Here is a 17086-nt window from a genome sequence, read left to right as displayed (position 1 = left end):
GAAATTATCTTACTTGTATTGTCATGACACTTTCATCTTTGGCCCTAAACAAGTGACCAGCTGTTGGCATATTGGCTAACAAAGCACTCTTTTTCTTAACATGCGTTGTCTGTTTCATCGATGGAATCTTGAAATTGATTTTTAACCAACTTCCCATTTTCGGATCAGATTGAACCTTTGCGCACTTACTTGCTACTGATGAAAATACAATATTCAATAATCATAAATATGAAATTTTCTTCCATAAAGCACTAATTAATTAACTAAATTTCCATATGGAAAATAGAGTTAAATTTCCTCAATAGATGGCGTTAGTTTCCTCTAGAATGTTTGACATTAAAAGTTGTCGTGGGAAAAGAGTTCAAGCCAAATACATTCCGAAATTTTGTTTTCGTTAATAAAAAGTAGGAAATAATAATAAATAGAAATTTTAAAAAATGCACTTTTTCCAGAAACTAAAAACTGCACAAAAAGTAATAAGATAAGCTTCACATATCTCTGAGACTAAGGCGTGGACGATCATTAGGTTTAGATTAACCAAGCGGAGAGAAGGGATAGTTGAAGGGGCGATGAAACCGGGAAGGAAATGTGCAGAAGAAGTGTGCAGTGTAAGTGAGTGATGTGTGCAAGTGCCTGTGTGAATTTAAGGTACAATGGCCTGTTTAGTTTGAATTGTATCCATATCATTAGGACGCTGCATTGCCAGTGATATTTAAGTGCATTTTGTGTTTGATTTTACTTAGAGACTCATAGACTCGTTAGGACAGACCTGCCGCCTTCAACGTGCTGCGCACGGAGGGTATGGGCACGGTTTTAGGATAGGCGAAGACCTGCCAATGCTATGTATATATTTTTAATATGTTATTCGCTTCAGCACTGCGGTGAATTAGGAGTTAACATAAATTAAGGGAAGAAAGGAAAACGTCCTCCTTTAATTGAGGTCGAAATGGGACAGTTGCTCCGGAAACCAGTAAAATTCTACGAGTGAAGCCAGGGGGGCGTGGCCAAATTGCGCACTAGCCATGTTAGCGGGACCCGCTATAACGCAGTCTTAGGATGCAACGACCATTTTTTACCTGGCTTCAAAAAAGGAACATGGAATGCAATGGGCTGGGATAGGGAGTTCTCGGGGGCTGGGTCCGACCAAGTTCCTTTGAGGACATGCGATAGCAAAGGCTGCGTGAGGGCTGATTCATTTGAGAGAGCTAAACGGAAGGTTTTCAAGCTCCATTCAAGGGGGTGCTGCGTAATATACGGGGTCCTGTACGTGTGAGGCCAGTGGACCGTTGGCAGGATTGATATTTCCACTTTGAAATGAACACTTACAATATTCCTCGATTACACAATGGAATTCCGATCTAAGTTTCGATATTACTACATCACATTCAAGGTCCAAATAGTGTGAGTAGTGCATTAAACGTATACGACTTTTAACAGTAGTGGGGGGAAGGTAAGGGGAGATGGAAGGGGGAGGATATTGGAAAAAAAAACCTGAAGATGAAAGTGAACGGAAAAGAGGGGATAGCGAAAGAAGGGAAGGTGATGCCTGGGAAACCATCTTCAAGAAAACCAGGCATCATCTTCCTGTTTTGCGCTGATTTTTCGTCGCAATAATGAGTTTGTACTTATAGCTAAAAAGTGAGCCAAATCGCAACATTAAAACTATTTTTCAGACCCATTACTCTGGTCGTGGAAACAGCTTTTTTTATTTTGATTCATGAATCGTGGGGAGAAGCGAATCTGTTTGATTCCTGAAATAATATTTTATTACACGGTTTTGGGAAGTAATGTGTTTATTTTGAAAATATATTAAAAGGAGTTGACTAATAAAGTGGAATCCTTCCATAATACACATTCGTTTATTCTGTATTTGATAACGCTGGTTTGCCAATGTGTTCAGGGGTCCAGGGCGGGCCCCTGCAAGGATACGCTCTCGAGGACCGGGAACCAAGTCTGAGACTTATACGCCCGAGCCTCTCGAGAGGGGGAGGACAGACAGGAAAAAAGGATTGGAGGCATCGCCGCGATGAGAGCCCGACGACGCCTCAGGGAAAGGACGGGGAAGGAAGGAAGGGACGAGGAATCCTGCACCGTCACAAAGGCGGGCAGGTCCTACTACTAACGAAACCAAGCAATATGCAATTAATATTCTAACGACCTTGGGGGATTATTCTACGAGGAAGAATAATCCAACGATCAAATCGATCAACGATCAAATCGCGCTGGTTTGCCAGTGACTATGACGGATGGAATTTTTAAAGTGTGTCCGCCTCGATGATCGTCAATGGCGTTTTCTTTTTTTCGCAGAAGAGGCGTCCGCCGCTGTACAACGCCGAGGACTACGCGTCGTCCCTTCGCGAGTGGACGCGCCGCGGCGCCTGGGAGGCGGTGTGCGGCGGCGCCGCCGGTGAGGCGGAGGGCCACCATGAGGCGACAGAGACGTCGAGCCTGGGCGGGCGCCGCGAGATGAGCCTGCGCGAATTCTCCAGCGTCTCCCACCTGCTGGCCACCCTCGCACAGGACCTGCAGTTTGCGCTGCCCAGGTCAGTCACGCTGCAATCGATGGGTGCACTCCTCTCTCAGTAGTCACTGTGGCTAAAAGACGTCGATGTTTCAACGTTCACCGGCTAAGTTAGACTGACCGCATGAGTAAAAATTAGGTAGCAAGACATTTTCTAAGCCAATAGAACGTGCGCATTTTTGGCAAATCCGCCTTGTAAATCGCCAGCTAACTCGTTCACTAGCGTCTTCCAGAGAAGCTATCTTATGGAGAGCACTAACCGATGCACGTGCGCTACGGTGGTAAAACAATTAGCGGCGACTTTTCAAAGAAACACCCAATCCCCAAACAACAAAAATTCACGAGCCCTACACTTTTAAGGAACAATATACTGGAGAACTCAAGAGGTGTTACTTAGTGAACTACTAGTAGTGGAAGCGGATTACCGCCCCAAGGGATAATTGCGGTCTGTCGGTCGTGTGCACTGACCGCGCCTGCCTCGATTCTTTTCCCTCTCCTCAAGGTCGGAGGGAGTTATGGTTTGAAGGGACTAAAGTGCGGGAAATTCCATGTGTATATGCATGTGAGAATAAGTACGAATAAGGGAACAAAGCACTCTGCCGACGTTCGGTCACACGTCCTCCTCGGGCTCATGGGTGACCGGCGGCAGCGGCGAATTTTCCACTTTCAATGTGCCACAAGAGAGTAAGAAAGGTATTTTGGACAATACATTGCCTTTAATTTTAGATTTCACATCATTCTGAACAATTGGGGTAAAAATAATCGTGGTGGAAACATTATTTGCTTTAAACTGGAGCAAAAACCAAATCAGTATATTCCGCGGCCGGGCCGGGCGGCTGCGTTGACTTTTTATACATATCCCATCAAGAAAGGTAGCAAGTTGGAGCAAGATTTTTATTTTGGATCATAAAGTTAACCCTGCAACCGTACACCTCCATTTCTGTTACACTAACCGTACACTGGGGTACTGAGTGCCCCAAAGAGTTAAAAAAAACATATAAAATGCAAGCACTTATTTTTATTTAAAAAACATTGAAAACGCATTATTTGGGCCTTAAATTATTGCATAAACATAAATTTAACTACTTGTTTTAATATTTTAGCAAATTTAATACGAGAATTAAGAAACCTTACATTTTCTATCAAAGTTTTCTAAAGATGCAATTTTTTAAGTTTTTTTCTAGTCGTTTTCACTACAACTGACACAAACACTTTTTGCATGAATTTTGCAAGTAAACTGGTTGCACTCAGCACACACCATTTCTGTTTTTGTGTCTTTGTTTCGTGAACAAATGCTGCACCTTCCGATCCTCCGGTTGGCTGCTCCTGGCGGCGGTGCTGGCACCTGAACACCCAGCTGGCTCGCTATAGCACTCCTAATACTTCTTCGAATGGTTGAATTATCGAGCCTCTCTAGCATCCACGGCTTCATGAGATCCTCTGCTAGCGTGAAAAGAAATTCTAGCCTTGGTATCGGTGTCTGATTAGCGGAGTACATGTTTTCTTGATAGATTATGTAGGAGTTCACCCCGGCGCTGTTCAACATTCCGTAAAAAATACATAGTGGCCACCTTCTTCTCTTTCTACTGCATGAGTATTGAGCAGACATCTGGTCGAAAACGTCTGCTCCGCCTTTTGTGCAGTTATAAAAGTGAATGATTTCAGGCAAATTGGAACCTTTCTTGAAGGTACAACCTTGGTGCATGTTCGAGAGGAGAATGACAGTCTTATTCTTTTTGGGTGCATAAGACACCATAGTCTGCTCCCTGTTATACAAAAACAGTGAAGTTTCAGCTGGTCTATTTTTTAAAAGTTCAGGTGGAATCTCACGTTTATTTTTTCGAATTGTCCCAACCATTGTGAGATTTTAGTTTTCGAGCATGTTATTAAATAGTGGCACCGAAGAAAACCAGTTATCAACTGTTATATTTCTGTTAGTGCCATGAATTGGTTGAGACAATTTCTCCACAAAGAACATAGCTTGAGGTTTTCCTTCAGCGTTCATCTTCTTCCCGACGTATGGTATCGCATTCATCAGATAACCGTTTGAGCTACACATCATCACAATCTTGATACCATACTTCGCTGGTTTGTTGCGTATGTACATTCTAAAAGGGCATTTGCCCCTAAATCCTAAGATTTGTTCATCTATTGTGCAGTACGCTTGTGGGGTGTACAGTTCCTGGCAGGTTTGATTGAAACGGTCCCATATATCACGAATGGCAGCAAAGGGGTCCGTCTCCTTCCTTGCAGCTCGAGTATTTTTTTGGTCAAACCTTAGATAGATAGATAGAAAAATATTTATTTTTCGGGAAAATTTCAGTAAGAACGAAAATAATATTGAATAAAATAAATAAATCACATTACCTAAGGCAGTTGATTAGGAACTCAAATCTTCGGAGGGCATAACCGATCTTGTAATCCTCAACCCTCTTGATTCATGCCAAAGTAGTTCAGATCTGGTGTGATTTTGCTTTTGGGCACCAAAGTAGATTAAAAGTCCAATTAAAGCCCGGATTTCGTTGAAAGATGTTTCACCACAGCAACTCTGGTTGTTGTACTGAAGCTTCTGCGCAGCAATTTCTTGATTCGTAAAGTTAACTATTGTGTTTATCATGCTTTTATCTAAATAAAGGGAAAACACCTGCGCAGGATTTGTTTCATCCTTTGCAGCTCCTTTGGGTGAAGGCTTCAGGAAAACTATGTTTCTTCGAGGCGTTCGACCAAATCTTCCAGCAGGCTTTGTTGCCCAACGGTACTTATTTTTACCCCTGAGGACATTTTTTTTAACTGAATAACATTTTCGGGGACCGTTTTTTCAACTGCATTTTCATCTGATTCTTCATCTTAATCTTCCAGGTGTTCTGGTTCAACTTGCAAGTCTTTTGCGTCTTCATTTCGTCTAGGTCTTTTTCTTGCATGTGTTGTTTGTCCTTCTTCCCCTTCAAAATCACTTTCACCAAGAAGAAATTCATCTTCAGATACGTCGGGTGAAAAAAAGTCTGACATAACATCATCTTTTTCCAAGATGTCTTCTTCATTTTCACTTTCTGACTTATCTTCAAAATTCTCAGGATCAGAGGAACGAGCTAACTCACTTAAAATGTCCTCCGCAGTGCGTAGCCTATCCATGACTAATACAGTGTAAAAATACTTCGGTAAAGTTCCAAAAAATCTACGAAAACGAAATATACACACTTGAATAAAAACTCACTGTAACCGTACACTGGGGTACTGAGTGCCCCAAAAACGTTCCAGAAAAGGAATGCGATGTGCCACGGTCACCGGAAATAAAGTAACTGACAGGTCGTAAAGGTCAAGTAAAAGTCACGGGGGCTGGCTGCAGCCAGTGTTGCCAAATAAAACTTACGACAAAGTTAAAATTTCCTGGGGCACTGAGTGCCCCGGTGAACGGTTCCAGGGTTAAGATTCAGGTCTTTCTTTCCATATGAATTTTACGATCAAGTCTCGTCGCCCTCATAAAGTTTTTTCCCACTTTAAATAAAAAATAGTCCAAAAACAATGCACTTTTGAATTTATGAAAAATTGATAAAAATAAATAAAATATCCCGCTTAATTCTTAGGAAAGGTTTACTCTTCCAGAAAATATGCTTTGAAATTTATGGAAAACCATATTAACGGCTCACGAGCGAAAGTAAATATGTACTCGATTTTTGCAAAAATTCATGCTTGAATTTTTTGATAATTTTTTCTCGTCTTTAACGGCTTCTAATGATTTAATAGGTGATCCAAATATTTAAATAGCCATAGTTCATTGATTCTTGGACACTATTCTATCGGACTGTACCATTTTTTCTTACCAAAAAAATAGCGAAAATTTAGGGTTTTGTCAAGCTTTATTCGATTTCCGCCCATTGCGCGCTGTCTTTATCGAAGATGGATGAGAATCAAATCAACAGCAGCACCCTTGCCATTACGTGCAAAACCCCAGGGGTGGATTTCAGGGAAGGGTCTAAGGGGTCATCAACCCCCCAGATTTCGCCAAAATATTCTGATTGTTATCAGTTAAATAATATTTGTATCCTTGTAAAGCAGTAGAGGGAGTGTGTGTACAAATTCCAAAAATGAGAGAAGTTTGAGTGGTATTTATCGTAGAGTGTAGCTCTCCTTACTGTAAAAACGCCCCTCTCTTCCGAAAGGTATTCCATTCTCCCCTCATTATATTCCACAAAGTTCTCTGACCCCCTTAAACAGCCCACGCATCTCTTTCCTCTCTATTTAGAACTCAAGAGAAACAAGGTTTGCATAAAAAAATTTGTATTTCATGCCGTAAACATTTGTACCCGCGATTGATATTCTGATATGGATAAGATAATGAGGTGAAATTTCTTAACTTCTTCATTCATGAAGGTTTTTTTGTAAAAGAAAGCTGTTCAGATTGAAACGTTAATGAGGAAAAGTGATTCTGTTCTGATGACTGCCGTTCCTTCTTGCAATCCCTCACTGCTTCTGACCTAATTCATATTGATTTCATTCTTAATCTGGCAAACTATTGTTTTCATCTCCGATGAAATTTTCGAATCCACGCTATATAGATGTAAATGAACGACGGTCCTTATTGCTTATCAGTGCATGCTCTGAAATCAAATCTAAATTTGGACAACCCGACGAAAATGAGTTCCACTCATTACAGACTCGCCGTCTTTAACTATCTTCAGAATTTAATCAAAGGCGAACCTAGGATCAAAACTAGATGGGGCAAGCCGTGGTCTTTCAAGTTGTACAGAGAAGGTTAAGGAAATCGAAAATTTCCGTAAAATTATAATAGAGCTTTATTAGTTTTGAAAATTATTTGCTAGAAAAATGTTTTTATTTCAACTATATGTTTAATAGTTATATCTTTTTATTTAGATTTAAATAAATTTGTTAAAAAATGTTGTTTTGAACTAAAAATGCTTTTGCTTCTAGGGGTCCCCTTGCTGCCTCCCGCAGGGTACGCCAATACATTTAATGTTTACTAACCTTTAATCTATCTCCGTCATCGGTTTTCATTACAGTTCACTTGCAAAACGCCCGCGAGATGGAAACGCTGGAAATATGGGTGAAGTAGTGGAAAGAATGGGCCAAAATTTGTCCCGCGAAAATAACGTGATGTGAGGCTTGGAAGGAAAGTCTTCGGGGAAATGCTCCCTGAAAACTATCGAAAATTGTTTCATTCAAGTTGACTTTCGCGTCGTGGCATTGGCAGCTCATTTATCATTTCGCACTTAAGTTTAGGCACCATTGTTCCATGGACCCTCAAAAATTAATTTTATTTTAATTCTCGTGACGTTGACTTAAACATTCCGTCCATTGCCTCCCCGATAAAAGATTAAATATGTGTCACAATGTAGACCTATGTTTCACAATATATTTGTGGCATCAAATTTATCCGTCCATATTGCTTGATATACTTTCAAAATGACCATATTGCATTCTATAAGTTTTTACTCAGTTTTAAGTCTCAAAGGTCCTTAAAGAGGGCGTTTCCCTTCAGCATCTACTTTAGTGACATCTACGTATACATACTAGGGTGGTTTGAAAAGTTCTCGGAATGTAATATAAAAAAAGTATTTACATCACTGAAACTTTTTTTTTCAATATAGCTCCCTTATACGTTAATGCATTTTGCCCAACGGCGTTCCAATGCCTTGATCCCATCTTGAAAATGAGATTCCACCAGGCCTGCAAAATAGTTGTCAACTCCGGCTATCAGTTCTTCGTTGGAAGTGAATCTTCGTTCGCCAAGAAAAATTTTCAGTTTTGGATATACCTAGACGAAAGTCTGACGGAGCCATATCAGGCGAATGAGGCGGGTGTGACAACTATTCGTACCTTAGTTCCTGTAATTTTGCAATGGCGACGGCGGCGTATTGATGGAAGATGACTTTCTTCCTTGCTAAACCTGGTCTTTTTTCCCGTATCTTTCGCTACAATTTGTCCAGAAGGTTAGTGTAGTATTCTCCAGTAATTGTTTGCCCAGGGGGAGATAACCTAACGGCAGAATCCCCTTCACATCCCAGGACACTGATGCCATGACTTTTCCAGCCGAAACAATTGTCTTTGCTTTCTTTGGTGGCGTAGAATCAGCATATTTCCACTGCTTTGCCTGTTGTTTGGTCTCTGGGGTATAGTAGTGCAACCAATTTTCATCTGCGGTCACAAATCGGCGCAAAAAATCTGGTTCGCTTCTCCTAAAACGGGCCAAACATTGTTCCGATTGTTCCGTTCTCACACGTTTTTGATCTGCCGTCAAGAGTCGCGGCACCCATCATGCAGATACTTTTTTCATTTCTAATTCTTCAGTTAAAATGTGACACATCCTTTCAGCAATTTCACGCTCTTTCATTCGACGATCCTCCTTGACCACTTTGTGCACTTTCGCAATGATTACTGGAGTAATGACACGTTTTGGTCGGCCACTGCGAGGATCGTCGTCTAAGCTCTCCTGGCAAAATTTAAATTCATTTTTCCATTTAGCAACTGTTGAATGTGAAGGAGCAGAGTCCCCCAGTGTATTACGGAAATCGGCATGAATGTCCTTTGCTTTCATAAATTTCTTTACAAACTACTTAATCACTGCTAGAATCTCGATTTTTTCCATCTTCAAAAAACGCCACGCGTGAACAACAATATGTAGAGCCACGTCACCGCCGCAGCTCTCGTCCACTAGCACTGACGTTTCATGTGTTTACAGGCAACAATGCAATGGATATCACGTAAACAACTCGTTGCGCTAGCGTTGACACATTGTGGTGATTCCAAGAACTTTTCAAACCACCCTCGTACTACCCTGCAAGCCGCCTCGATAGTTGTGTTTACAAACAAATAGGAACTGCTATAGCAAAGTGCCGCGTAGCATTTATTGAAGTCGTTTATTCTTCGGGGGAATTCCCATGCATATCCTTTCGCAGTAGCGGATACAGTAAATACTCGAGGGGGGGAAGCGCAAAGGATATCTTGAGCTACCTTTACTTTCATACCAATAAGAAATTAATCAAGCTACGTTGCGAAGTTGAAGAACGATTTATTTAAACTCATAATACTCGTATATAAGACAATATATTACGATATAAAAAAGTTGCGATTGCAGTTTTACAATTTTCGAAAAAGTAGGCGGCCCCGCATTGGGGGGGCGCGCGCCCCCCGTCTGTATCCGCCACTGTCCTTTCGGCAAATATCTCTTTGAATTTATCCTCTCTGGCATGACGTGTAGTACTCACTATAAACTTCTATCACCACCTCATTATCATAGAACGCACTATAACATCTTAATTTTTCAGTGCAAACGGACGGAATGTATCCAACTCCACCCATAGGCGGATGTATAGGGGGAGGGGGCACGGGGGCACTTGCCGCACCCCACACCCTTAAAAATATGCAAGATTTTTAATACGGTCCCATTATCATTGCGTTCGTTTTGTATTACAAGGTATCCTTGTACCCCCGGAACAAAATCCTGGATACGGCCTTGCTTGTGCCCCCCCAGAAAGAAATCCTGGATCCGCCCCTGACACTGCCTGCCATACACTTTTATATTCGGCTTGCATGTTACAACTGCGTGCTGAATATTTATATTGATATCCATGCATGGATTATAAATATTAAAAGAGAGGGTGGGGAGCCAACGGGTGGAAAGAGTGATATTTTGCTCTGAACAGAACTAGGAACAGAAATTGGATAAAGAAAGCAGACGAGATGAACTAACAAAGTAAGTATTTAGTAGTGCACTCGATGTCAGCACAGAAAATGGACTCACTCGTACCAATTAGCCACCAAGGTTTTGTATATTTATTCATTTTCTGTACCGAACTCTGTTCAGAAAAAAAGATCTATTTCATCCACTGGCTTCTCACCCCCTCAATAGGGTAGTTTCCTATTATTTTTTATTGCCTAAATCGAAAGATTATTACTCCGAGAGTACGCATTTCACGCTTTTATATTTTTTAATGACGATATCTATTTTTCGCGATTAAATCAAAAGTGAAAAATTTCAAGCGCGCGAAAACGCGACGGCTAAGTAAGAATGCTGGGAAAAGCCCGTGTGACGTCATTCTGGTTCCCGCTATCGCCGTGTGAGGTGACCTTGGGGCGAGGATGTGTGCACCGCTGCGATGCAGGTTGCTAGCAAGTAGCAGAGTACCGTGCTAGCAGGTAGCGCTTGGCTTAAATAACTAATATTAATGACTTATCATAAGAAGGAAACTTTCCGACCTAAGCCAATTTTAATGGTGATTATTAAGAGATGTTTCCCTGAGCTCTGTGCCTCATGCATCCATTGGTAATCTCAGACGATGTAAATTTCTATCCACTCGTATAGAATCTAGGTCCCTGTGACGTCACGTGGAGTAGCATTGCATGGGCGCCAATTCGGCCTTTTTTAAATGCGTTTAAAATTGACAATTGCCATTCGTCTAAACTGGGATTTCTAAAACCAAATAACTTTTATGTTATTAATACACTAATGGTGGCTAACGAATCCCCATCAATGCCTCTCGTTTTCTTTGATGAAGTATATTACCCTATTGAGGTATTATGATGATGGTGCCGTGACTGCTAATTAGCCTTTTCATCTTTCCTTTGCAGTTTCGTGCAGGAGTTCGTCGGCGACCCGCTGGACGGCGCCACCCTTCTGCTGGAGCTGCTGCGCGTGGTGCAGCAGGCTCGCCGCCGCGCCCCTCAGCCCGCTGCTCCACCGCAGCCGCACCTATCGCGCCCTGCGGCATCGGCCCGCGCCTCAACGGCCTCTTCGACGGCCTCCTCTCTGACCTCCGCCGCCTCCGCACTCCCCCCGCGCTACGCACGGCGCCGCTCCGCCTCCTCCTCCGCATCAGGCGCTTCCTGCGCTTCGTCCACCACGGTGGTTGGTGCGGCAGCGGGGCAGGGCGGTGCGGCGGGTGCGGCGCAGGACGAGCGCGCGTGCATCGAGTGCCTGCGCAGCTGCGTGCGCCGCGCCCCCGACGCCCCGTGGCGAATGGCGGAGTCACGCGCAGGTCTCCATGGCGTCGCTGCGGCCATCATGTCACCCGCCACGCAAACCAGGGTGGCAGCCCTCGAGGTGAGGTGCAGGGCTGATTTTGAAAATAGGGTGGTTTCCTTTCATTTTTTACTGCCTAAAACGAAAGATTATTACTCCTGGAGTACGCATTTCACGCTTTTAGATTTTTAAATGACGATTTCTATTTTTCGCGCTTAAATAAAAAGTTAAAATTTTCAAGCGCGCGAAAACGTAACAGCTAAGTATGAATGCTGGGAAAAGCGCGTGTGACGTCTTTCTGATTCCGGCTACCGCCGTGTGAGGCCACCTTGGTGTGAGGCTATGAGCACCGCCACGATGCAGGCTGCTAGCAGGTAGCAGAATACCCTGCTAACAGGTAGCGCTTGGCTTACATAAGGATTATTATTACCCTATAAAACGAAGAAAACTTTCCGACCATAGTCAGTTGTAATAGATGATTATTAAGAGATGTTTCCCTGAGCCCTGTGCCTCATGCATGCATTGGTAATCTCAGACGATATAAATATCCTATCTACTCGTATATGTAGAAACTAGGTCCTTGTCACGTCACTTGGAGTGGCATCGCATGGGCGCCAATTCGGTTTTCCAAATCTTTTTCAAATGCGGTTAAAATTGACCATTGCCATTCATCTAAACTGGGATGTTTAAAACCAAATAATTTGTATATTATGAATGCACTAATGGTGGGTAACAAATCGCCATCAATGCCTTTCGTTTTCTATGGAGAGAGAGAAACTACCCAATTGGACGCATGCTACCACGCTCCGTCACACATGCTCGCTTTAAACTTCGGCAATCGACTTGAAAGTTCCTGGATTTGTACAGTAGACCCTGATCAACATTTGCCTGCATATCAGAATTGAACATTTCCGATGTTTTCTCAGGCACATAATACGGTGGTTTCCTATTATTTTTTTATTGCCTAAATCGAAAGATTATTACTCCTGGAGTATGTATTTCTCGCTTTTAGATTTTTAAATGACGATATCTATTTTTCGCGATTAAATGAAAAGTGAAATATTTCAAGCGCGCGAAAACGTGACGCGTAAGTAGGAATGATGGGAAAAAGTCCGTGCGACGCATTTCTGGTTCCCCCTCCCGCCTTGTGAGGTGACCTTGATCGAGGCTCTGAGCGCTGATAGGACGCAGGATGCTAGCGGGTAGCTGAGTACCTTGCTGGCTGGTAGCGCTTGGCTTTAAAAAGGTTTATTAATACCTTATCAAACGAAGAAAACTTTCCGACCTTAGCCAGTTTTAATAGGTGATTATTAAGACATGTTTCCCTGAGCTCTGTGCCTCATGCATGCATTGGTAACCTCAGACGATGTATAACTCCTATCCTCTCGTGTAGAAACTAGGCCCCTGTGACGTCACGTGGAGTGGAATCGCATGGGCGCCAATCTGGCCTTTTTCAAATGAGGATAAAATTGACCCTTGCCATTCGTCTAAACCGGTATTTCAAATACGAAATAATTTGTGTATTATGAATACACTAATGGTGGGTAACGAATTGCAATCAATGCCTTTCGTTTCCTTTGATGAAAGAAACCACCCTATTCTTATATTTGAGATAAGTACAGGAAAGTATTGAAAAGATCTAATCTGTGTGTGTTTGTGTGTACCTTAGGAAACGAGTACACGGCGCGGTCTCGTGGGGAACCAAGTGGGGGACTTTTTCACGGCCGCGCTCCTTCGGAGGGGTGTGGGAGGGTGAAGGGAAAATGGATGGATGGAAGCGAAAGGATCCCGACAGTGAAGGGGTAGGGCATTGCATTCAAAGAAACTCCTTGATACTTCATATCTAAATACTATAATAAATTATTACTATTTGTGTACGAATGATGATAATTATAATAATAACTTAATGGAGATACCGATGGGATCAAGATTGCATTGCAAGATGTCCGCCCAAAGAATCATGCAAAGTACATCCAGGGTGATAAAAGCATAACAGATGACAAATGTAGAAGATGTTTTCAAGTTCCAGTAACAGTTCAACCCATTATGTCTGGTTGTAAGATGTTACCTAATGCAGAATATTTAAATGGATATAATAAAGTTGAAAAAATTATCCACCAAAAACTGGCCTACGAAAATAAGTTAATAGATACCAAGACCCACACTATGAATACCACCCCGAAACTGTGCTTGAAAACAGTTCATTTAAACTTTACTACGATTTGCCGATCCAAAAAGATAAAACTATAGCCAATAATAGGCCAGACATAATGTTGATTGACAAGAAAAAATAAGAGTGAAAACTGAAGACATTTTAAGGAAAAATATAATAATAATAATATAGATATATTTCTTAGTATAATTTTTTATTATTGTTGTATGCCTTAGCCTATCCCTCAGGTACCCAGTTGACACTGCATTACTTCTTTGTTCTTCATTTCTGTATCATTACATTAAAAATTACTTCCGATTTTCCACGAATACTTAATTCAAGCCAAGAAGATGCTGCAAAAGTTCAATTTTAAGTATTTGTGGACAATTGTCGGTGACTTTTTATATTCTAACTTTAACTTTAAGCCTGAAACAACTCTCTTTTTAATATGTATAAGTATAGAGGGACTGTGATAACTATACGGAGTCTCAAATTGCAGTCCAGTGCGAAAATTCCATTCCAGACCGACTAGTCCGTTATGCTCCACAAATTTCTTTGAAAGAGTTAGTATTTATTGTCTCGGTTATCTAACGTCTCGGTTGGCTAAAGCACTCGACCGAATGCCCAAGGATCGAATCCCGATAGCGGCGAATGATTTTTTTCTCTGTCGAATTTTCGCAGAACTCTTTTTTTATTTTATTCATTTATTAATTTTATTTTACGTTTTCCCTATAACACAAGGGAAAACATTTCAAAAAACCTATTACAAAACACTTTACTAAAGATATACCAAAAAAATGTAAATAAGTTATAAGCACACTGTTACATTGAACTATTACAATGATCTTCAAAGAAAATATTAAATAAAATTCAACAATGCATACTTTGCAGGTTACAAAGACATATTATTCTTAATTCTGATGTTTGTCTGAGATGTAATACATTTTTATCCTATGATAAATCTAACTGTTAACATATAGTTTTGTAATCCCTACACATTCTTATTAGGGGAGAGTTGCAACAATATTTTGATTTCGTAAACGGAATGAGAAAGGTGTCTTTGGTTATATTGCGGAACATAAAATTTTAATTTCTGGAGAATAGCTCCGTATTTTCCATATTTTACTATTTCATATAAAAATATAAGTCCTATACTTTTCCTCCTTGCATTAATTGACATAATTCCATAAGAATTTAGCAAATTTTTATATGATATGTGATTTTTGTATGTAGGGTATACTTTATACTCCCCATAGAAAATAACTCTAAGAAATCTCTTTTGTATCCGTTCCATCAAGTCCGTGTATTTCTTTACAAACGATGCCCACACTATAGCCCCACATTTAATTTGCGATCTTATTAGAGTATTATATAGATAATACAAACATTGTTTTACTATTCTGAGAACCAATTGTACTTCTGATGATAAAGCCCAATGTCCTGCATACAGTTTTTACCATCTTGCGGTATGAAAGTGAATTATTGATCAAAAGTTACTCGTCGGAGGGGGGCGGGGGCGGGTCAACCCCCTATGCTCTTAATAATGCCCCCACCTCCCTTGATTCAAACATTCGATTGCTGCTTTTCCCCTTGTAGGTGTTGACGCAGGTGTGTGAGCACGGCTCTCGGCGTCGTCGCTCGTCTTCGCCGGGCGCCCACTCCGCCGTCTCCGAGGCCCTCTCCTCCACGCGCCTCTCCTTGGGCGAGCCGGCGCGCTTCCATTTCCTCGTGAGCATGATGTCTTCGCGGAGCGGGGCGCCCGACCTCACGCCCGCAGCGCTGCGCTTCCTCAACGCCTTCCTCGAGGCGTGCCCGGGGCCTCAGGAGCGCGTGTTCGCGCAGGCCGAGCTGCAGCACGCCGGATTCTGCCCGCGAGCCATCGCAGCCGTGAGTACATCGCCAATGGCGCTTGCGTCCGTTCGCCCACAAATATGACCCCAATGTGTACTGGCTAATGGTCCAGATGCCGGTGCGTGCATATCCCATAATCCTCTTCAGTGGTTTTGATTGTGCGATCACCAATAGCGCCCACCTTAGCAGTGGTGGAGGGGGGGGAGAGACATGTGGCTCGAAACACGCACTGGATAAAATCGAAATTTCCGCTTCTTATTTCTTTTTATTCTTCTTCAATATTGAAATTTCTTTTTACCATGGATATAAAAGTACATAGTTATATTTTCGGATACATTCACCTACTTCAACGAAGTTAAATACAAGTTAGCTCTAAACTTAGGGCCTATTTTAAACGCTTTTGGTTTGTTACAACCTAATGGTGGATACACAGGGGGGCTATATTCCTCCCCTCGGTTTTCCAATCTACACTAGATAGAATGGTAATTTTTTCCGGACCCCCACTACTGCTGGCTGGGAGGTTACCCCCTATACTGGATCCGCCACTAATCCTGAGATTGGCTTAACGCAGCCCTCCGTTCAATTCTTCTGCTAGCTAGCCTTCTCACACATGCCAGCATTCTCTTTCACATGCTTCTTTACTTGCTCCATAAATTTCCTTCTCCATTCGTGCCATCAGGGGCGGTGTGTGGTGGGGGCCCTTTGGCTGGACTCATGATAGGTGGATTCGGGGGCCCTCCCTCGGAAATTCATGCAATGCGGCATTTGTAAAAATGGGCCATCATAATATTGAACTCTTTGATTGCCAACCGATTCTCTAGGTACTTACTATGCTAAAAGTGCCTGGACGTGGTCGACGGAATTCAACGTCTGGCTGATGTGAAAGATGAAAAAGGCATACGTCACTGGAAGATGTTGGACGCCAAGTCACAGAAGTATATAATAACGACTATTGATAAAAAGATAATGGTGTATATTATGTCTTGTGTTACTGCCCATGATATGTTTAAAACCCTGACGAATATATACGAACGTGATACAGAGCAACAGAAGTGTAATTTACTACAACAGTTCTACAATTTCCGTTTCGAGAAGAGTACCGACATAATGACGAATATTTCCAACATCCAATCAATAGTTCACAAACTTAAAATGCTACAGCAAAATATTGATGAAACCATGTTAATAACAAAGATACATAGTGTGCTGCCAGCTGATTATCAAAACGTCAGCACCGCGTGGGAGTCTACCGCGAAAGACGAAAGAACAATTGAAAACTTCATAGCGAGATTGGCGGCAGAGGAACAAAAATTTGAAAGCTCTAACGATGAAGTCATACAGAACTCAGAATTAAGAGCGGAAACGAAATACTCGAGAAACCAAAATAAATGTAATAGCAAACCATTGTTTTGCAGTATATGTAAGAAAAACAATCACGAAGAAAAGAATTGTTATTTACGAGAAAGATGAAAATATCAAAAAGTGTGTCATCACTGTAAAAGACCGGGATATTTTACTAAGCAATGCCGTTTGCTGAAGGATGAAGAAAGTAAAGATAAAACAAGCAAAAATGCATTTATCAGTT

General features: G+C 41.8%; 1 protein-coding gene across 2 annotated transcripts in view; it reads left to right on the top strand.

Annotated features, from left to right (window-relative positions):
• LOC124154645 overlaps positions 1 to 17086 on the top strand; it is a 299325-nt gene that overhangs the window by 258727 nt on the left and 23512 nt on the right. For both annotated transcript variants that reach the window (XM_046528509.1, XM_046528500.1), the window contains 3 exons: positions 2308 to 2543; positions 11108 to 11579; positions 15247 to 15537. In XM_046528509.1, coding sequence (XP_046384465.1) covers positions 2308 to 2543; positions 11108 to 11579; positions 15247 to 15537 — 999 coding nt within the window. The remainder of the gene's footprint in view (positions 1 to 2307; positions 2544 to 11107; positions 11580 to 15246; positions 15538 to 17086) is intronic.

This window comes from Ischnura elegans, chromosome 1 (assembly GCF_921293095.1).
Source record: "Ischnura elegans chromosome 1, ioIscEleg1.1, whole genome shotgun sequence".
NCBI lineage: Eukaryota > Metazoa > Arthropoda > Insecta > Odonata > Coenagrionidae > Ischnura > Ischnura elegans.
The sequence above is the reverse complement of the archived record's forward strand: the minus strand, read 5'-3'. Positions and strand labels throughout refer to the sequence as shown.